Raw genomic sequence first — 22,426 nt, 5'->3', positions numbered from 1 at the left:
ACTGCACGGACCTTTCTCTTCGTAATATTTACAAATTGTGCAATAAATAATATTAAAAGGTGTTTTAATAACACAGCATTTAATAAATACGGTGCATTTCAGTTTATAAACCATGAATTTAGCTCGAAGAATATACTCCATTCGCTATCCTTCGGTCAGACAAAACTTCGATCGGAAACTTCGATTATCAGCTATAAATTACGAAAGTACTCAAGCTACGCAGCCTCAAATAAAAGAAGAGAAGTTCGACTTCGAAGATCTGAAGGTTCTCGAACGCGTCGAGCGCCGAAAGCCGAAAATAAAACCATTTATGAAAGATGTCTTCGTATCTGTATTCAACAAAGAATTACTCGCCTTTCCCGAGATCATAAACAAGGAGGAGTCTGAAAACTTGGACCAGAGAGTCGCTGCTCTCGACCGCGTGTTTTCTGACCCAGAAAAAACAAAAGAAGATCGCAAAACGGCTCTAAAACGTACTATGATGTATGCAGCTCCAGTGAGTCTCACAAATAACGGTCTAGCAATGAATATAACGGAAAGTTTGAGGTATTTAGAGGTGATATCGACAGATCTGAGCCTGGGGCAGGAGATAAGCGACCACTGGGTGGGTTTAGAGGCGTTACGTAGAGGTTTAGAGGTTGATCAGTACCAGCAAATTGTTGATGACTTGATAACTGGTGACAAACCTATTTCGTTGTGTATAAAAGAGAGAGTTTCTGAAAGGATCACACAGCCTGACTTTAGGACTACAGCGGAATTGGATCCTCAGGGTGAGTTTGTTTGTTTTTATGTATCTTTAAAGTGTTTAAAACAAAGTTGGAGCAACTTCTGACCTACAGACTGTATGCTTAAATCTTTTAAATTAATTTAGTCGTTTCGGATATTCATTTTTTATTTCGGATATCCGAAGGTTACAGTTACGGATCTCCATAACATCCCTGGTCTGTATCACAGCAGCCATAGAGTTAATGCTATTTTTTTTTTTTTCTTTTGTTTATGGCCAGGTCTTAGTATTATGTCTTAATAACTGAGTAGAAGGCCTGGCTCTTCTACATGTCTCAAATAGTTAAAACTATACAACTGACTTTATTTATTATGTTGTTTATACATTTCTAGGTATATGGCGGATAACCGGTGAGAAGGTGTGTCAAAACGCAGACGGATACTTGTTAGTGTTGTGTTCCATTGAGGCAGGACGTCTGAAGGGGTTCCTCGTTCATCCGGGCGTTGAAGGAGTGTCGCATGACGGCAACTTTGTCAATTTCTTGCGAGTGCCAGGTGTGTAAAGTTTTTTTATAGATCGTTTCATCTACGAAGACGCGCCCCACCATTCTTCCGCTAGTGTTTGAGTGTTATCGGTCATGCTAAATTATCCATGAGTGCACACGCACACTCTTACAATAATGACGCCCGGATTGCTCGCACCCTGCGCGTCTCTTGACCAAAAATTGGTGGGACGCGTCTCATGGATGAAAAGATCTATAGCAGGGATGGGGAACCTTTATGTTTCAACGTACCACTTTTCCGAAAAATCTTTTTGATGTAGTCATAGTCATGCCTGAACGTGGACGTCCTGTCACTGGCCAGTGGCACTACTTGTACGATGACCCCTCGTTGATAGCATTGGAAATTGCAATGTCTATTTTAACGTCTATTTGTATTTAAAAGTGGCACGTTGATACATAGAGGTTCGCCATCCCTGGACAGATTGTAGACATCGGATTATATGCACTATCAAAATGCCAAAATATGCATGCAAATATGCACTAAAAAAGGGCGAAATATGCACAAAATATGCACAATCAAAAAAACATTATTAGAATTATCTTTATTTTCACAATACATAATTAATTAATTATATAGGTACTTATTGGTTGTAATTCTTGTGACAATATAAATATATTAATTCTTGTGACAATATAAATATAGTAAAAAATATTAATTGTGACAATTTAAAAATTATGTCATAAACTGCATTTAAACATGAATTTGATTTATTGTTTGTTAAAAAAAATGAATTTTAGCGAATGTTTTTCGATAATAAAACGCAAATCCAGGAAACGTTTTTATACGACCGGTCACTTTTCGGTCTTCATGGAATGGTCATTCATTTTCGCTCCGTATGAAGGTTACTTTTTATTCAAAAAGGTTAATTTTTTTTATATTTCTGGTAATTTCTGACAAGACCCGACTGGCAACACTGGTACGGATCGCTCTCAATGCGCTCTCGCAGTGCGTGCGAGGGCGATGTGTTGATGTTTGGTGTGGGGACGGCGGCGAAGTACAACACGTCTAACACGTATAAATACTAAAATAAGCACTTTCAATGAAAAAGTACCAAAATATGCAATAACGCTTTAAAAATAGCATTATATGCGTTTGCATATGCAATAATGCAAATGCATATAATCCGATGTCTAGTAATTAACAGTTGAAATTATCGTACTATCCGTTCGCTTTAAGTTTTCCGCTGGCGATGTGACGTCACTCGAAGGGAAGCGTCTAGCTATATTTAAAATATTTTTTATTTACACACACACTATTGTGTTTGACACATTATTGCGTTTAATCGCGGCTGGGGAAAGGAACGCGCATTCCACGGACCGGCAAACTAAGCGCTAACGGGTAGTAGTATTTTTATTAAACTTTTACCTTTCAGCGACCCCACTAAACGTGATATCGGAGGACGGTCTGGCCCAAACGCTCAGCGCTTCAAGACTGTACGCAGCTACGTTATGCCGTGTGGCGCTGAGGAGAGCTGTGCAGGCCTGCATGGACTATATCAAGCCTAGGTTCTATTCAGGTAAGTGGATTTGAAGTTTTATAGTACTCTTAAGTTCAAATTAGAAATCATAAAGTAATAAAAAGGTTTCTTTACGAGATCGAATCAGAAATGAGGAGATCCCGAAACGAACTAAAGTCACTGACATAGCCCGACGGATTAGCAAGCTGAAATGGCAATGGGCAGGGCACATAGTACGCAGAACTGACGGTCGATGGGGCAGCAAGGTTCTGGAGTGGAGGCCGCGTACCGGAAAACGCAACGTGGGATGTCCATCCACAAGGTGGACCGACGACCTGATAAAGGTAGCAGGAAAGCGCTGGACGCAGGCTGCTACCAACCATGTGATATGCAATAAATAATTTGAATTTGAATTTGAACCAGGCAACATGGAAAGCATTGGGGGAGGCCTATGTTTAGCAGTGGACGTCCTATGGCTGAGATGATGATGATGATGATGATGAATAAAAAGGAATTTAGACTTTTAAAACCATATTTATAAACCTCAACTAAAAAGCGAGTAATTAAATTAAATAATAAAAAGGACATAAATGTGCGACTTCTTACCACCCACTGTAATAATTTGTTTTTTGCCACCAGGCGCGCNGAAATATTCCATTCCCGATACTTTTAGTGCAGCCCTCGTATGCATAGATCTTCAAAAGTACGCAACGGATTTTGATGCGGTTTTTTTAATAGATAGATTTGATTCAAGAGGAAGATTTTTTAAATATTGTACCTGTGCGAAGCAGGGGCGGGGCGCTATTTAATTAGAATTGCTATCCTACTAATATTATATTATGTGAACGCTTGTCAAGGTACAGGCTGTTTACTGTTCCACGCAAAAAACTACTAAACGGATTTTCATGAAATTTCACAGGATTATTTTTCTTACATCAAAATCACGTGAGGCTATAATTTAAAACGATGTTGAATTATTTGGCTACATTATCACGATAAGTATCAAGTAAGACAGTCTTTCTATGACAAACTGAATTTCTCACGGACGAAACCGCAGGCAAAAGTTAATTGTCTCTATTTTATTGGATGTTATTTAATCTATACTTCTATACTTATATTATAAATGCGAAAGTAACTCTGTCAGTCTTGCTTTCACGCCTAGACCACTGAACCGATTTTGATGAAAGGCATAGAGATAGTTTGAATCCCGGGAAAGGACATAGGATAGTTTTTATCCCGGTTTATGAAACAGGGACGCGCGCAAAACCTTATGTGACAGACAAAAATCCACGTGGGCGAAGCCGCGGTTGGAAAGCTAGTTATTGCTATTTTAAGAAATTATTCAAAGGAAATCAAGTTTCTTTCAAGGGAAGCCAATGTTTATAATTTAATCCTGCATAAGATAACAAAAAACTATCTACCTACATTATTTGACTTTAAATTTCCATTTTTCTTTGAGGATAAAATTAAATTCTTCTGTAAAGTCACAATTATTATGCGCAAGATATTCTTCGCCGAGGAAATAAAAAGCACGATCTAAAGCTTCTGTAAACACGAAACTTTAAGCCAATGACGATATTTCAAGAGCTTTTATTAACTTCCAAAGAATAGCAGTTTATGGCCTTCAGGATTGGCTTCTTAAAAGTTTTGTGAAGGTTTAAAGATGGCAGACGGGTTTTGATGAAGTATTTTTAGCTAGCATGTTTATTCATCCAGTATTTTATTTATAAAGTAATAGTTTTTGAAAATATCTTTGAATATTGAATGGATGGAGTTTACCTTATATTTGCTTTATAGCATGTTGTAAACACCATTTCTTTTATTATATAAGAGGCTGACAAAAGCGACTAAGTTTTTTTCGCCACTTCTCAGCACCAGCCCATAATGTTGACTCGAAATGGTGGTAGGGCAAGCTATATTTGGAAAGGGCCCACGCATAAAATAATTTGAATTTGAATAGATTGGTTAAACTGAAGTCAGAGTTTTGTTTTGTTTTGTCTCCATTTTAGCAATTGATACGTTTTAAGAATAGTATTCAGACACAAAACTGATTGTGTTACGCTCGATGTCTTATCATCTGTACCTACAATGACATGTTAGGTCAAAGCCAAAGAATTTACTAATGTAACAATTTCGGTAGANAGGCGCGCGGGCGGCGGTTACCGCGGTAGACGCGTATTTATGTTCCTCTGTATTATGTTGTATTTAAAAATGGTTAAACTTGAAATATCACAGTAATAATTTACAAGAGTGTTCCCCTGCACCAGTCTCCTCGACCTATAAATACAAACGATATAGAAGTGCCATGGTTGCGAAGTAGTGAAACAAAAACAAACAGTGATTTTAAACGGCGACGGGCGACAGTGATTCTCGTTAAGTGCAAATTCGTCGGTCATTGCCTACGTGACTAGTCAAACCGGTTCACCGTCCGCTAGTGAATTTACGTCATTATTAAGATACACAATTTCGCCCGTTACCGTAAAGGGTCGGTGGCGTAGCGCGCCGTGTATCGGTCTGGGCTCATACTTCAAGACTAGTCAATCGATTATTTTTTGTATTTTTATTTTTTGTTTTTGGCTTGCTCCTTGTGTTTTTATACAAAAATAATCATGTCTACTAAAAACATCATCTGTGCGGGCTGTCGAAGTGATTTAAAAAATGAAAAACACTTGTTATGTCGGGGATGTAATCAAAGTTATGATTTGACTTGCGCCAATGTTCCCGAAATGCATTTTGATACATATACAGAGGAGCGCAAAGGAGCATGGCGATGCGTCGAATGCATGAGCAACCTGCCTAAGATTGACAACACGAACACTCCCGTGCGAGGCTTCCACGGAGGAATTACTTATCACCGGGGAGAGGCTACAGGGAGCCCTATTGAGCTAAACATTTCGACAGCGGAAAACCTAAATGATACGGCCCATAATCAGACCCTTGATTTAACAGACCGACAAGCTATCTTGCTGGAGTTGAGGGCCTTTAGGGAGGAGATGCTGACTGAAATTCGGACCAACCGTGCTCAAATCGAGCAGCTGAATGAAAAGGTGACAGCATTGACAGGCAGGGTCAGTGAATGTGAGAACCGTATTGACCAACTGGAGGTTCGGATGAACACACTGGAGAGCGGCAGGACCGAGGGTTTAGAAAAGGAACTTGATAAATCAGTTTTGACATCAATTGAAAACATAAAGGCAGAGCTAAATGACCGCGATCAGGATTTACTGCTGAACGACTTAGAAATATCCTGCGTACCTGAAGTCAAAGGCGAAAGCTTGTCCCATGTCATAATGACTTTGGCGAGTAAGCTCGGTGTTGGTCTCGGTCAGCAGGACATCGTAAGTGTCGACCGAGTAGGAAGAGTACTTGAGGCCGCGGCAGAACCTGCCGCGCCCCGGCGGCCGCGCCACATAGTTGTGCGACTGTCCCGCCGGGCCGTACGCGACCAACTTCTGCAAGCTGCGAGAGTGAGGCGCGGCGCTACAACGGAGGGCTTGGGGCTACCGGAACCTTCGCGTCGTTTCTATGTAAACGAAAGACTGACTAAGCTGAATAGAGCGCTTTTTCGCCGTACGCGTGATTTGGCTAACCAACTGAACTGGCGCTATGTATGGACGAGGGATGGCCGAATATATGCCAGGCAATATCCCACTAAAGATAGCCCTCGCTTGCGCGTGCGCTCGGAGTCGGACCTGGTCAGGGTTTTTGGTGAGGCTGCCGTTGGTTCTACAAATAATTAGATTAGAAATTACTATTCGCCACAATGCACTACATAAATACCAAGCGGTGCCTATTGGCTCTGTGTCACTGGCTGTGAAACTTTGTTTGAAATTGCTATGGAAAATTGTTGCTTTGCCTTTATTGAATTGTGTACCTTTTTTATATATGTACANCTCACACTGTATGTACACTTTTTTGGTGGGCGTGATTGTGCTGATGCCCGAGTTTATTGCATGTTGTGTGTATTTCTGGCTTTTTGCTATGTATTCGAGGTGTGTTGCAGCAATGTTTTACAGACAGGAGCTGAGAGATCACATAATATGTAGTTATCGAATAGATATTAAGGCATATCCTAGCACAATTGTATACATTTGTCATATTATTATTTCATTTTGTCATTTTACTGTTTTTATTGTTATTCACAAAGGTAATTACTTCATTTTTAACTCTGAGATAGTAGCTATGAAATGGTGTGTAAAATTGCTGTGGAAAACACTTATTCTTGTTTTAACAAATTTTGCTCTTTCTATTGTACTACCCGGGATGGTTGTGTGTATCTTGTATTTTTGGATTTTTGCTATGTTTTCAAAGTGTGCTGTGGCGATCCTTTACAAACTAAAGCTCAGAAATTATAACCTATTTAATCGATTTTTTAATAAAGTATTTCTTAACACTATTGAATACACATTTTATACATATTTATTTTATTGTTTTACTGTACTTATTATAGATTGCATTTGCAAAAAAANAACCCGAAAAACCCGAAAAAACCGGTTTAGTTCGGTTTTTAAAAATAAAAACCGAAAAAACCGGTTTTTCCAAACCGCTCGGTTTTTGCATGCCCTAACTTGAATCAAAATCCACGCGGGGGAGTAGTCACGACCAGTAACTAGTGGTTATAAAAAGTAAAAAATCTACGTTGATATCCATATCAAAATCTTTTTAGCACAAAAGAACTGTAATGGAAATAAATATGGCCTATAGTTAGCTAGTACCCTGAGACTCGTAAAAAACAGAATAAACAGAAAAATGATACATACTCAAAATAATTTGCCGTTGCGAACTTCTTACTTCAAGGTTACCAATTCTCTCAAGAGCTAAGTAATAAAAAACTAAAAGATGAAGTAATAACTGAATAAGAACGTGGCTCTTCACATATTTAAACGTATTTCCATTTATTATAATAATCTAATAATAAATCGTTTAATGACAATAATTCGGGCTCTACTTTTATTACTGTAGTACCTATACATATGGTAGGTGTCATCATTTTGTATGCACAAATCACATAAAAATTATACTATAAGGCTGAGTTGCACCACCTAAATTTGACCGTAACTATAACGATAACCGGTGTTTTTTGTATGGAGTTTGACAGATTTTTGAGGTTTGTCAAAGTTAAAGTAAGATGGTGCAACCCAGCCTAACTTTTTTATCACATTTTTTAAGATTTCCGTTTCAATAATTTTGTATGAATTTTGACTGATTGGTTAAATTTTAAATTAGGCGATTATGCGAAACCACTCTTGACTGCAAACAATAAGTCAGAAGTGGTTTTTGACTAACGCCCTTGGTCAATTGACTTATTTTTCCAGTTAAAAGTAGTTTTGGCCGATGATGAGTTGTGACTGTAACATACTTAGCTATAATTTAGAAGTAGTTTAAGATAAATTAGTGGTGTAAACTTGGTGACAAGTAAGAGAATTGAGACAAGACTTTAAGTTAAAACAATTAACTCAAGTTTGAAGGCTTTAACGAAAACAAAGAAGACCCATTAGCAATATCTTCATTACAAGGGTCTTCAGGCAACCATTTGAGACTTCGTTTGGAAGTAAGAACGAAATGTACTTTGGAGTTGTTGTTAAGTAATAACTCATAGACGCTATTTAGTTAAGCCAGTTTAGAAAACGTTCTTATACCTAGGTAAGATGAAAAATTGTCAAATTATTATTTTACTTTTGGTTGCTCTACTGAAACTTCATTTACCTACTTATGGCAAAAACTTTCAATAGTAAAAACTGTACTTCTCTCTCGTCCACTCAATCATAAAATCAATAAATATCAAAGCACAAAATAACATTATTTTCTTCAACAAGACTTAACAAGAATTCAGAGGACATCCTCTGAATCGATTTTACACTTTTTCTCTAGTTTATAAAATAGAAGTCGCCCTGAAACATCAAGAACTCACAACATTTCATGAATTATCCCAAAGTTAAAATTGTGATTGTAAAAAATCCTCGTTGTGGATACAAAAAAAATGGTTGCTCTCTGAACAAATGAAAAATGTTAACAACTGCTGTTCTGACATGTCACCGAGTTACACAGTTCAATTGATATTCAGTTACGCAGAATGTTTTTAAAGGGAAATCGTAAACAAATTATTACTTTTCTAAAACAAATAAGCCAATAAAGAGGAAATAGAAATGTTTCTTACAAAGTTGGTTGAAAGACTTACTTAAATGTAGAACAGAATCCGTACTAATATGAAAGACTCTCTAGTATTCATCTAAACTGTATAAGATAGATTCTAGATTAAAGCTTGCAATTGGTTGGAATATTAAATTCTAACTAATCACAGTTTTGAATCTAGAACTCGTTTGTTCAGACTTTCATTTTTGATTTGATCTTAAATTAAAAGCACCGCAGAAGCAGCGTAGGACCGGTCTTTGTGAGAATGCTTGGGAGATTTACTTTGGTTTCAACCATCAATGGTCGTCTTTTGGTTGAATTTTAAATTCAAATTCTTTCTTAGTTATGGCCTCTTCCAGGGCACTTATACACGTCCCAATATAGCTTGCTCTACAACCACTTCAGGACGTCATATCGACTGGTGCTAAGCAGAAGTGATAGAAGAAATTCAGTCACGATTAAAAGTTACCTCTCCTCAGAGCAGTTTCGTTGGTGCAAAGGAACCGCATGAGTGCGCGGGCGCCGCCGATCTGCTGCTGCACCAGTTTCTGGCCGTCGGTTGGCAGGCAGCGCTTGATCCACGTGTCCATGCACGCCATGCCAGTCTGGTAGGCCCTGTGACAAAGGATTGTATGAGTAATTGAGAAATCTCATCTTTATAACAGAATACCTAGATAAAACTTCTTTTCGTTCTGCATTGGATAATCAAAACGGATCTCAATGGATGACCGCACATCACAAAGCAGTTGCAATAAAGGTAGCAGGTGATACTTTGTTTAGTGATTCTTCGTCAGTAACGTTTTCTGAAGGTTAATGCGAAAACGCGCCTATGAAACACAAATTCTGCAAGAGGTACTCATTATTTTTTTGCCTGTTTTATAAATAGTACCTAATGTGTAATTGTAATTATTATAAATAAACAACTACTATTAATTGAGTTGTATAGAATCAAAAGCGCAGTTTTCTAACTTTTACATAATTAGCGGTTAGGTATTAAGAAAAATATTTTCACCATTATCACTCATCGTACGCAGATTGCTTCATTTGATACTAAAACTGATTTTTCGTACTACTTTTCGGTCGGATAATGCTGTTTTTGTTACGATGTGAATAAATAAGCAGAAATGTAATTTTAACGTGAGAATGTTGCCATATCCAAAACTCAATTTGCACAAAATCGTCAGATTGCTGTTTTTGATTCTATACAACTCAATTGATTCCGTACGAAATTCTCGAAGCCGACAGTAATTGGGAATAGTGCACTCCGAAGCTTCAAATTACTTACGAGCAACGTGTTCGAAGTTAGGCTGACGGACGTTTGGATGTGGTTGAATGAAATAGTCAGCAGTTGATGTACGTGCAGTCTGCGGTTGCAGATTACTACTAAGGCTGGGTTGCACCATCTTACTTTAACTTTGACAAACGTCAAAAATCTGTCAAACTCTATACAAAAGCACCGGTTATCGTTGTAGTTACGGTGAAAGTTAGGTGGTGCAACTCAGCCTAAATGTACGAGTACTAACCTATCTGTGTTAGTAGCTGAGCTAAGTAGATTGGATCTGGACTGCTCATACCTTTAAAGTTTCTATTAGTATACTATCATTGGATGAAGATTTGTTTGAGAGATAAAGTAGGTGNGGCACCGACTCCAGAAGTATCAATCATGGTATAACATAAATATTAATTCGTCCTAATAAATAAGTAATTAGTAGGTAATTATTTTTCTACTTTTTAGTGTTAGTTTTTTGGAGTCGGTTTTTTTTTTAGCCGGTTACAATTATTGCATAGAGTATGTAAAAAGTATGAATAATAGTGCCGATTACTTGTCTCGTGCTAGCTTGGCGGCTACCCATAGAGTATAGTACTTATACCAAAAGGAATAGAGAGCTATGTCAGCGAGTTTTCTTGTCACCCTGATTGGACCGCGCAATATTTGCTTTGTACTGTGCTGCCCCCTGTATTTTGGGGGCAAAAACTTCATCATATTATGGCGGTCTTTTTCAAATAATTGTAAACTTATTTGGCAAACTTTACGAAAGTTTGCTAAATAAAATTAACACTGAACTTATATTATGGTACAAGGCATGTTCAGTGCTTCATTTATTTAGCATATTTTCGTAAAGTTAGCCATTTTGTAGGATTATGGGACATCAATAAAAGTACAAACAAATCATTTATGTGTTTTATTATGCTTATGCTTATTATAATACAATTGAGCGGCGGATTTTAATTGGTCATCGGTTTCCATATATATCATTTTTCCAGTTAAAATTCGATTAATTGACCGGCACCAACTATAAACTAAAACTTTAATAGTCATATCCTCAAAATATGCCCTAAGTTGAGTTTTATGTACGTTACACGAAAAAGGGTATGTTACAAAAATTTCACACAACATTTTCAATTTATTTTTAATTCCATATACTGGGACGTCTCGTTTTAGAAAATTACACGTAATGCTTTGTATTTCTTGAAAGACCTTCAAAGTATCACGACTCGGATAACATAACCATTTCTTTTTTGAATTGTATTCTTTTCTTCTGAGTAATTCATTTGATTCGCTGTTAGTTTTGTCCAATACATTTTCTTCAACCTTTAATTACATTTTTTAAACATTTTGTCAGAACCCAGCCGCAAACATAACTACTTTGTCCTTTATCATTTATTACTTCATTTCCGGTTAGAATCTCCATATTAATTGCAATTTCTTCGTTGTTTTCAGGAATATTAGAACTAGGTCTTTCGGCGAGGAAGAAATCTAAGGTTTCTAAACAATCATTCAACAAAAAAAAAAAAAAAANTTTTAATAAAGTATTTCTTAACACTATTGAATACACATTTTATACATATTTATTTTATTGTTTTACTGTACTTATTATAGATTGCATTTGCAAAAAAATCAATAATCATCACCACATTTTTAACAGAAAGTATACAATTTTATCCATTATTATTTTATATCACACAGGCATGAACTTTATTATTGGAATAATCAAAGTTAATTTTGTTCAAAATGAATAATAAATCTAAGTTTCTTAAATTAGCTCTGTATAATGCGGGTTCACTCAACACAGGTCACGATGATTTCCTTATTGCAATGAACCGTTTTGATGCTGATATAGTAGCAATAAATGAGACCTGGCTATCCGCCGGCGAGGAGGCGCGGGCGCCGGTGGTTCCAGGCTATCGTCTGCGTAACGCCCCGCGCCCTTCCCACGTCCGCGGAGGGAGAGGGGGCGGAGTTGCTTTTTATGTTAAAAGTGACATACGTGTGCGTTTTGTTAGGCACCCCTCTGCCGATATTGAGCAGATGTGGATGTTGGTGAAGGCAAACTCGTACAGTGTGGCTATAGGTACAGCATACAGACCCCCCTGGATGAATATTGAGCTATTCATAGACGCAATAACGGAATCAGTGACTCATTTCTCAGCCAACGACTACGTAGCACTAATGGGTGATTTTAATGTGAATATGTTGGATGATGCTAACCCCAATGTGGTCAAAATGCAACAATTCCTGGAGTGCATGGGTTTGCGGCAGGTGGTCAATGAGCCGACTCATTTTTCGGTTAACAGTAGTACGCTGATCGATCTTGTTTGCACTAACTGCAAAACATGTGAAATATCTGTTTCAAATATTACAGGAAACCTTGGGCATGCAATGATCAATCTAAGCGTAAAGCTGAAGAGAACTAAAATGCGCTCTAGTGTTCTAACTTACCGGCCTTTGAGGAATATAGACCTATTGCAATTAAACACTGATGTACTGCTGATAGATTGGGAAGATATTTATAAACTGTCACACGTGGACCATATGGTTGATAGATTTAACTCACTATTGTTAGGCTTACTGGATAAACATGCTCCTATTAGGACTGTGAGGACAAAATCTAAACCTCAATTGCCCTGGATAACGGATACGATAAAGTTCATGATTAGCTTGCGCAATGATGCTTATGGTGTGTACCGAAAAACAGGCACTGACGTACATGGGAGATATTACAAAGACCTTAAAAGCCTGGTATCAGTGAGCATTCGGAATGAAAAGCGCGCTTATTATAACCACCTAATTAACTCTAATGTTGATAATAGCAAAATATTCTGGAAAAATATGAAGGAAAGAATTTTATTAAATCCCAGTAAAAGCGAGTGTCTGCCTGAGACTTTTGACAATGCCAATGTTATAAACGACCACTTTCTGGGCACACTGGATTCACCATCAGTGCCTCCATCTCAAATAAAATATTTTAATACACACAAATTTAAATTGCCTTCACCTACTTTCAGTCTTGAGCCCGTTAGTGAGGTTGAGGTCTCTAAGTACATTAGAAGCACTAAATCGAATGCGACTGGAAGTGACGGAATATCTAGAGACATGCTTTTACTCACCCTCCCTAGAACCCTTCCAATAATTACGCACATTATAAATGCTTCGATTCGCACAGGTAAAGTCCCCTCACAATGGAAGGAAGCAATAATAACCCCATTGCCTAAGGTAGATTATCCCAAAGATGCTAAAGACCTAAGACCTATAAGTATCTTACCTTTTATGTCGAAGATTCTGGAGAAAGCTATCCACTCACAACTTATGAAATATGTTGAGAGCAATGACATTTTGCCCCCGTTTCAGTCAGGATTTCGCAGGGGTCGTGGTACAGTTACGAGTTTACTTGATGTCACGGATAACATTCTGGCAGACCTCGACGCTGGACTTGGTACCATCCTAACTTTGCTCGATTTTTCCCGTGCTTTTGACTGCATTGATACATCGTTGCTGTTGGCGAAGTTAACATACTATGGTTTGGACCAGCAGGCCATCAAATGGTTCGCAAGTTACCTCAAAGACCGGGTTCAATCTGTAAAACTACGAAGACCAGATGGATCTCATTTATTATCAACTCCTAAAACAGTTGACCGTGGAGTCCCGCAAGGTTCCATACTTGGGCCACTTCTCTTTATTATTTACAGTTCCGATCTTGCTCAGACTGTTAAGCATTGCAACTATCATTGCTATGCAGACGATGTGCAGCTGTACATAGGGACCACTCCCGATAACATATCCTTGGCGGAACGCCACATGAATGAAGACTTGGAAGCCATAGCGAGTTGGTCCGATGGAAACGCTCTTAGGCTCAATCCGGCCAAGTCGAAATTCATGGTTCTTGGTACTAAGACTCAAATTAATAAAATCATAAGTAGTGGCCCCAAAATCTATGTCAAGGGCACAATAGTCGAGCATGTCAGCGAAGCAAGGAACCTTGGCGTTTTGTTCGACAGTGAGATGCGTTACGAGAGCCATGTGATAGGCCTTGCGAGGAGCTGTTTCTATAGACTGGGAATACTGTACAAAATACGCGATTTCCTAAGTGAGAAGTCCCGAATAACACTTTGTGAGTCACTGATTCTATCAAGGCTTAACTATGGTGACCTAGTTTATGGACCTCGTTTGCTTGGTAAATCCAAACGAGTCATCCAGCGTATACAGAACGCATGCTGTCGTTTCTGTTTTGATATACCTCCACGCACACACGTGTCACCATACTTGGCCAATGCTTCTATGCTCAACATGGAAAATCGTAGGCGACTGCATTTGGCATCTCTCATGTTTGACATAGTCAAATTTGGAAAGCCTGAATATCTGTTCGCTAAATTGCAATTTCGTAACTTCCATGAAAGATACGGTGACGGAACATCTAGATCCATGCGGGCCCCATTGGCTGTACATAAACATAAAACTGTCGCTTTCGCGGGCAGTTTCCGCCACCAGGCAACTAGGTGTTGGAATGACTTGCCCCCCCCTCTTAGACGCATTCATTGTAAGAACACCTTTAAATCAAAATTTAAAACAATTATACTTGATGCACAAAAAGAAATGACGCGGATTAAGTTGCCTAAAGCACTTGTGCCTGGGAGGCGGAGTTAGCCTGTGGTGGCTTGAGTGGATATGATTTCATTATTTTATTATTGTTATTAATCATAAACATAAATGTGGGTATATCATTCATTATCATACACCTTCACACTGAATGCCTCATTATTTTGTATTTGTTATTTATGTAAAAATATTATATTATATTCATCGTCATCATCATTTTCAGCCATGTAAAATTATTGTGGATATAAAGTAGGTAACTAAATTCTCCATTTTACACTATTAAGTCTCATACTCCTTTTCATAGACTGATGGTATATGTATGTATAAACCATATAAGGACAATAGTTATAGTTATTATATTTCCCTAATTTCTGATATTTATGTAGGTTTACAATATTACAACATTTTCACCACCTTATTCTCTACCATACACGTGCGTCTTCCTTCTTTCTTTTCCTTCTTTTTTTTCAAGCAAGAGCTGAAAATCAGTGTTCTGCTCATTTCAGAGCAGTGTCTACACTGAGCTCTCTGCTTTTTTGCATCGCTGCGGCACACTTATACCTTAGCGCGCAGGATTTTCTTTCTTTCTCTTTGTAATGTACTATATCTTTCCTGCTACTCCTGTGTTTATTAATCTTACGTTTTGCTTCTTGTGTGTCAATGTGTTTTGCAAATAAACCATTTATCTATCTATCTATCTATCTATCTATCACACTCCCCACTAATTCTAAAGCACATCTTTTTTAAAAAGGCACTTCGTTCTGTTCTTAAAAACTTAATTAATTTTATAAATATTGTAAATTTTAATTCAATAATTTATTTATTAATTTATTGTAATTGAAAAAGTAGTTTGAGTTGACAAAATAGTGACGTCACTGCCTAGTATTACCATACAAAACATACCATACAACATCTTTGGGAGAGTCTCGTTTTGACAGTTTGAAAAGTACGTCAATGAGTTTTTTCGCGAATGACAAATCCGCCAGATGGCAATACGTAGACGCGAGGTCCAAATGCTGCATGATTGGTTATTTTTGACATGACATTGACAGATATGTCAAAATCCACCAATCACGCAGCAGTCAGACCACATATCCACGTCCCGCCATCTAGCGGATCTTATAACGCGTAAACCCTCATTGGTTGGTGGTGGCAAATACCCTATTAAAAAAAATGTCTTCCACACACAGGCAAGCCTCTATCCGAGCTGTCAACAGTCAGAACAACGATCGGAGACGCGTTACTGGACCTCTATGCTAGCGAGAGCAGCGAATACTTCACAGCAGGCCTGATGGACGGGTACGAGGATCCTGACGCTGAGCTGGAGATGGCTATGTGCAGGTAAGTTCCCTTTTCGTCGTTCCCCTTTTCCCTTTTCGTCTTTCCCCTTTACCCTGTCGCCTGACTCTTTCCACTTTCCCCTTTGCGCTTTTTTTCCCCATTTTATCGCATTTGCACATACTAGAGTGGCGCCACTGTAGAGTAAGGTCCTGTCGCTCCGCCCTCTGCTAAGTATAGCGCTAGCCCTCATCGGAGACGCGTTACTGGACCTCTACGCTAGCGAGAGCAGCGAATACTTCACAGCAGGCCTCATGGACGGGTATGAAGAACCTGACGCGGAGCTGGAGATGGCTATGTGCAGGTAAGATTCCCTTTAGCCTTTCCCCTTTTCTCTCGTCCTTTTTCCCTATTCCCCCTTTTCACTTTCCCTTTCCCTCTTCCCTATTACTCTTCCTACATCCTCCTATCCCTTCCCTATTCCCTCTTCGCTCTTCCCCTTCCACCTTCCCTCTTCCCCTTCTACCTTCCATCTTCCCCTTCCACCTTCCCTCTTCACTCTTCCCCCTTCTTCCTACCTCCTTCCCTTTTTTGTTTTCCCTCTTCGCTCTTCCCCTTCCACCTTCCCTCTTCCCCTTCCACCTTCCATCTTCCCCTTCCACCTTCCCTATTCACTCTTCCCCTTTCTTCCTACCTCCTTCCCTTTTTTGTCTTCCCTCTTAGCTCTACCCTTCCCTATTCCACCTTCCCTCTTCCTCCAACCCTCTTCCCACTTCGCTCTTCTCATTCCCTATTCCTCCTTCCCTCTTCCGCCTTCCTCAAAGCCCCTTCCCTTTTCTCTCTTCGGCCTTCACTCTTCCCTCTTCCCCCTTCCCTATTCCCTCTCCCCCCTTTCTTCTTCCGCTTCCCTCTTCCTCCTCCCCTTTTCCCCATTACCTCTTCCCCTTCCCTCTTTTCTTTTTCCTCCGTCCTCTTTTCCCTTTCCCTTTTCCCCTTCCCTTTCCCTTTTCCCCTTTACCCTTTCCTCTTTTCCCTTTCCTCTTTCCCCCTTCCCTTTCCCTTTTCCCCTTTACCCTTTCCTCTTTCCCCCTTCCCTTTCCTTTTCCCCCTTTACCCTTTCCTCTTTCCTCTTCCCCTCTCCCCTTAAGCCCTTTCCCATATCCGCAATGAATCCCCCGCAATATCCCATATAGTGAACATGAAATGTTGTGGTGGAAATAAAAAAAATATATATTTATTTATTTATTTACACTTGCACATACAACTGTACAGTGTAAAATATTTATTTAAAAAAAAAAGAAATATTTACTTTCATTATTATGATGTTGGCTTTGTCCCCAGGATCTTCATGACGAACCACGGCCTCTCATCCATGATGCGTCTGCTAGCCATCCCCACTCTAGAGAAAGAAGAGGAATGCAAACAGATCCTTAACGACATGCGACATCTGGTGGCTAGAGGAGACAGCTTGGACGGAGTCAGCATGTATGTCGGTAAGTGCAAACTCTTGACAGGACCTGAGCTCCCCTGGCTTACCTGGAAGTCTTTTAATAGACTTCAGACGCAGGTTGGCCGTAGTAAGGACAATCTGGTCAGGTGGGGATTCTTGGATGGCTTAAACATGGAGTGCAGGTGCGGTTTTGTTCCCCAGTCGATGAAGCACCTGATGTCGTGCCCTGAGTGCCCAAGCAACTGCACTTAGGAGGATTTGATGAGTGCTGCTGACAACGCCACTCTTGTGGCGGAGTTTTGGGCTGACACTGTGTAGGTTTGTTGTCGACACGAAAAGAAGAAGTACAAACTCTTCAAACGTTAGCCCTGGTTTCTAGCAGAGCGGAGAAGTGTTTTGAATAACCAATCAGTGTGCTTACCATGAGTTTACGTTAGGTGTGCTCGCTAGCGACTGCGTAAAAATGACATTAATTGTATGACATTGTGCAGCGGCCCTAGCGGCTACTTTCAAGAAACAAAATCTTCCTAGAGATTTTTGACGTACTCGCTAGCGAGCACACCTAACGTAAACTCATGGTAGGTACACAGATTTCATTATTTCGACATCTTCATTCCGCTCCGTTCGGTGGAAATGGATCGAGCGGAGAAAAGAAAGTTTTGGGTGGACTAATTTTTCTATGGAATTTGACAGCGGCGGCGGAGCGGTGCGGTGTTTCATAGACAGCAATAGACTGACAGCTGACAGCTATAGGTACACAGCCCTCGTCTCATATCCTCTCCGCTATTCTCCGCTTCGCTTTGGTGGTAATGGCCTGCCAGCTTCGCCGCACAGTTCATCTCGTCTCCGCTCCGCTCCGCTTTGGTGGAAACCGGGCTTTATAGGTCGCGCAGCGAAAGTTGATACGAACAGTAAGTAGCGCAACGAGACACAAGCAATATTTGTATCTGTCCAGTCGTTCATGACTTATTTGTCTTTGATCGGAATGAGTGAATCTCTCATTAATCCGTTTAAGATCCCAATTCATACATAATCATCATCATCATTTCAGCCATAGCACGTCCACTGCTGAACATAGGCCTCCCCCAATGATTTCCACATCGCCCGGTTGTTAGCGGCCTGCATCTAGCACCTTCCTGCTACCTTTATGAGGTCACGGTCCTACGCTGCACTTTCTGGTACGTGGCCTCCACTCCAGAACCTTGCTGCCTCATCGGCCATCAGTTATGCGTACATAATATTAGTTGATTAAAAATACGTTTGTTACAGCTTTAAACGGTATCCACCACGCGGGCAAAATGATGTCAGAAGAGATCAGGCAGGTCAGGAATCCACTATTTCATCCCGCTTTTATCTTCAAGAAGGTGATCGCCAACAGGAAACAGGTAAGAAAAAACTCTTTATTCACCTGATCAACTTTAAATTCTGGCAACTAGTGGTGATTGAGTTTGTTCCGGCGTTTCTTCTCAGCACTTGCCGTATGTTTGTCTCGAAGCGCTGGTAGGGCCCAAAAGATAAGGAGACATGTAAAGTGCCCCATAAGGGCTACCTTTTCTTTTTTTATTATTTACTATATTTTGACGTTCATAAGTGCCACTTGTGGTGTAAACTGAATAAATATTTTTGATTTTGACTTTTTGATACAGGGAATCAAAAAAAACATTGAACTCATTCATGGGCTTTGTCATATTATTGCCACTTGTGAAACAGCGCCATCTACCGAGACTATAGATGATCTAAATCGATAGCTTGTTTACCATAATCAGAGTAAATACAAATGAGTAGGTCATCTTCATAGAAACGCACCGAGCGCGGTTTGTATGTGAGCGCGCCAATACGTATGCGGCGCGCACGCACACACTGCAACTCCCCGCTAATCCCCGCTAAATTTTNGCACGCACACACTGCAACTCCCCGCTAATCCCCGCTAAATTTTGTCAGTGTGTGCGTGCGCGCCGCATACGTATTGGCGCGCTCACATACAAACCGCGCTCGGTGCGTTTCTATGAAGATGACCTACTCATTTGTATTTACTCTTCCCATAATGTTGTCTCGAATTGGTGGTAGGGCAAGCTATATTTGGGACGTGTATAAGTGCCCTGGAAAGGGCCTATGTACTGAATAAACTATTTGAATAGATAGCGAGCGTAATCACGCTATTGACACCAATCAATTGACGTACTTTTAAAAACTTTCAAACGAGACTCAGATTTTGCATGGCAATAAAAGCTAGTGACGTCACTATTTTGTAAACTCAATTACACTACTTTTTTTTACGGATATTTTTTTTTATTTCGGATATCCGATAGTTTCGGTTACGGTTACGGATATCCATAACATCCCTGATTACAACGCAACCAAAAATTTTAATTTACAGGTACAGAATTAAGTCTCTCCTTAAAAAACTTGTGATTTCGAATCATTTGGAAATGGTATCAAATTGTCTATTTGAATTTGCTCTTCTTTTTCATAATCATAATAATTTTATTGTCAATACTGTGTACAAAAGGTAACCGTGTGTGTTAACCGACTTCAAAACGGAGGAGCTTAATCTGGTTGGTATTTTCAGGAGAAAGATGACCCGAAACTGACCCTATACCTCATAGAACACCTCCATCCGACTCTCAAGCAACCAGCCGAAGATTTAGAGTACTCCGTATTGAGGATGAGATACGCTTGCGAGACCATGATGAGCAGGCACGGAGTTGAAGTGGGGAAGGCTTTCACGTGAGTTCTTATAATAACTTGAAAAACCAAACTGCCTAAGGCGGGAATCGAACCCACCACCTTTCACTTGCCGGGCGACTGCTCTTCCATCTGAGCTAAAGCCCGGTCTGTGAGCACGTAGAATTTTGTCCAATGACCCCAAGCTACCCATCCTTATCGCTCGCGCGTAATTATATTGCTGTCGCGACTGTGCGACGGGCGCCCGCAGTGAGCGTGCGAGCTTGAGGTCATTGGACAAATTTCTACGTGCTCGCAGACCTGACTATACTTATGCCCGTTTTCATAATCGTTCCCTAATTTTTAAGTGACCCCTATACTAACACTAAACAGGATTTTTTTTACATAGGGGTCAGGTCACTTAAAAATTAGGGATTGATGGTGAAAAAGGGTAGACACTGGTTGAATCAGTTGAAATTTTCACGTAAGTTTTTGGAAGTAAAAAGCCGGTCAAATGCCGATTAAAGGTCATAGCACACTTATCAACCCGGAAAGGGATCAAAATCGTGTTACCTTTCGCCCTGACGGGGCGTTTACGTTACGGTGCGGATAAGTGTGCGATGGAGTTTCATACAAAGAATACTGACCGCTTCGAGTTGACACGGCAACGATCCGTTTCGGGGGTGATAAGTGAGCTTCGTCCTTTAAACCGCCTCTGTAGTCTAATGGTAAGACCACCTCCTTCAGACCCAGAGTCCCGGGTTCGATTCCCAGTGGGGGCATTTTCTGCTCGGTTACTGGTAGGGCTTGTTCTTAAGTCCTTTCTAGCTACCTCCATCCGACCCTCAAGCAACCAGCCGAGGACCTGGAGTACTCCGTATCGAGGATGAGATACGCTTGCGAAACCATGATGAGCAGGCACGGAGTTGAAGTGGGGAAGGCTTTCACGTGAGTTTTAGGCCCGCCATACATGGGCAGCTCGAGCAGTTAGCCAATGATAAACATACACGGACCGCTCGAACAGTTGCAACTGATTCGGGCGGTCGACCATCCGAATCAGTTGCAACTGCTCGAGCGGTTCGTGTATGTGCGTCCATAGAACTCGGCAGTTCACTGTGCAGTCGCAGCTTGAAGCTGTCTTAGCTGACTTATACAGAGTGTCCCAAAAAGTAGTGTCAAGCCGAAACCCAGGGGTAGAGCATCACTAGAGCTATCCAAATCACTACATTTTGGGACACCCTTATCCACAAAAAAAAATTACAAACGAAAGTGGAATTTTAGCGAATATTTTTCGTGCGACATCAACTGTGCTGTGGCTCGCAATACTGCAATACATTTACACTGCATTGAGCTACGCGGGTCGCTCGTTTGTCATGTCGGATAGCCTACTGAAGGAAACCACGTAAAGTAGGTAGTGTAAATAGGTATTTTTCTTTGACTAATCAAAGTTAAAGTTCGATTTAAATTTTTTTCGAAGTAATTTTTTTACTAATTTTTGATCAGAATAAGCTACTTAATCAACTCCCTAAATATGGCGACGATTGAAATGAATACCCTGTATATTATTATCATTAGTATTTAGACAAAATGTTGATTAATTGTTTCAGAGAGCTGAACAGGTTAGCTGAAGCGGCGACTGAGATATTGGCCATGACATCAGTGTTAGCAAGAGCGTCCAGGTAATATTAAAATATATTTCAGGTCTAATTAGACTTAAAAATGTAGAAAAACTTTAGTACGTTTTTTACCATTTTTACCCTAGGTAACATTACCTACTTTTATCCATAATTATTTAATTATTCCGCCATCCTATGCCATAATAAGTGGTGTCAGAAGTATTCATACATTGTCAGACGATATCACCCTATGTCGCGTTAAGTATTATATTATGTCAGAAGTACTCGTCAATGCCGGAAAAACTCATGCTATTTTTGTATGACGTCATCCTATGTCGCATGCAAACATCTTAAATATGTCGAAAAAACAGGCCAAGTCATCTTTTGCCAAAGTGAAATGTTCCTATTTTTGGAGATTTGAAGCGAAGTTATTTTTTTAAAAAGAGAAAACAACGATTTCACCTGATTTTATTAACAAACCGGAAAATTACAAAAANGAATTGAACCCACGAAGCAAGCGGAAGGTCGTGGGTTCAATTCCCGCCTTAGGCAGTTCGATTTTTTCAAGTTATTTATAATTTTCAAACATCTTGCTAGGTTCTAATTAGGTACTTTCCTAGGGGCTTTCTTTAGGCCTATCATGTCAGCCTTGTCAACTATCCCAATGG

At 39.8% G+C, this 22,426-nt stretch overlaps 1 protein-coding gene across 1 annotated transcript; it reads left to right on the top strand.

Moving 5' to 3' along the window:
• On the top strand, positions 1 to 21,825 carry Egm (acyl-CoA dehydrogenase family member enigma). Its single transcript, XM_028323089.1, has 8 exons — positions 1 to 770; positions 1,117 to 1,278; positions 2,660 to 2,803; positions 15,941 to 16,091; positions 17,370 to 17,521; positions 18,748 to 18,863; positions 20,048 to 20,205; positions 21,750 to 21,825. The coding sequence occupies exons 1-8, from the start codon at positions 113 to 115 to the stop codon at positions 21,823 to 21,825; spliced, it is 1,617 nt and encodes a 538-aa protein (XP_028178890.1). The 5' UTR covers positions 1 to 112.
• The last annotated feature ends 601 nt before the right edge of the window (positions 21,826 to 22,426 follow it).

This window comes from Ostrinia furnacalis, unplaced genomic scaffold (assembly GCF_004193835.3).
Source record: "Ostrinia furnacalis isolate ACB-3 unplaced genomic scaffold, ASM419383v2 OfSCF0606, whole genome shotgun sequence".
Taxonomy (NCBI): Eukaryota; Metazoa; Arthropoda; class Insecta; order Lepidoptera; family Crambidae; genus Ostrinia; species Ostrinia furnacalis.
The sequence above is the reverse complement of the archived record's forward strand: the minus strand, read 5'-3'. Positions and strand labels throughout refer to the sequence as shown.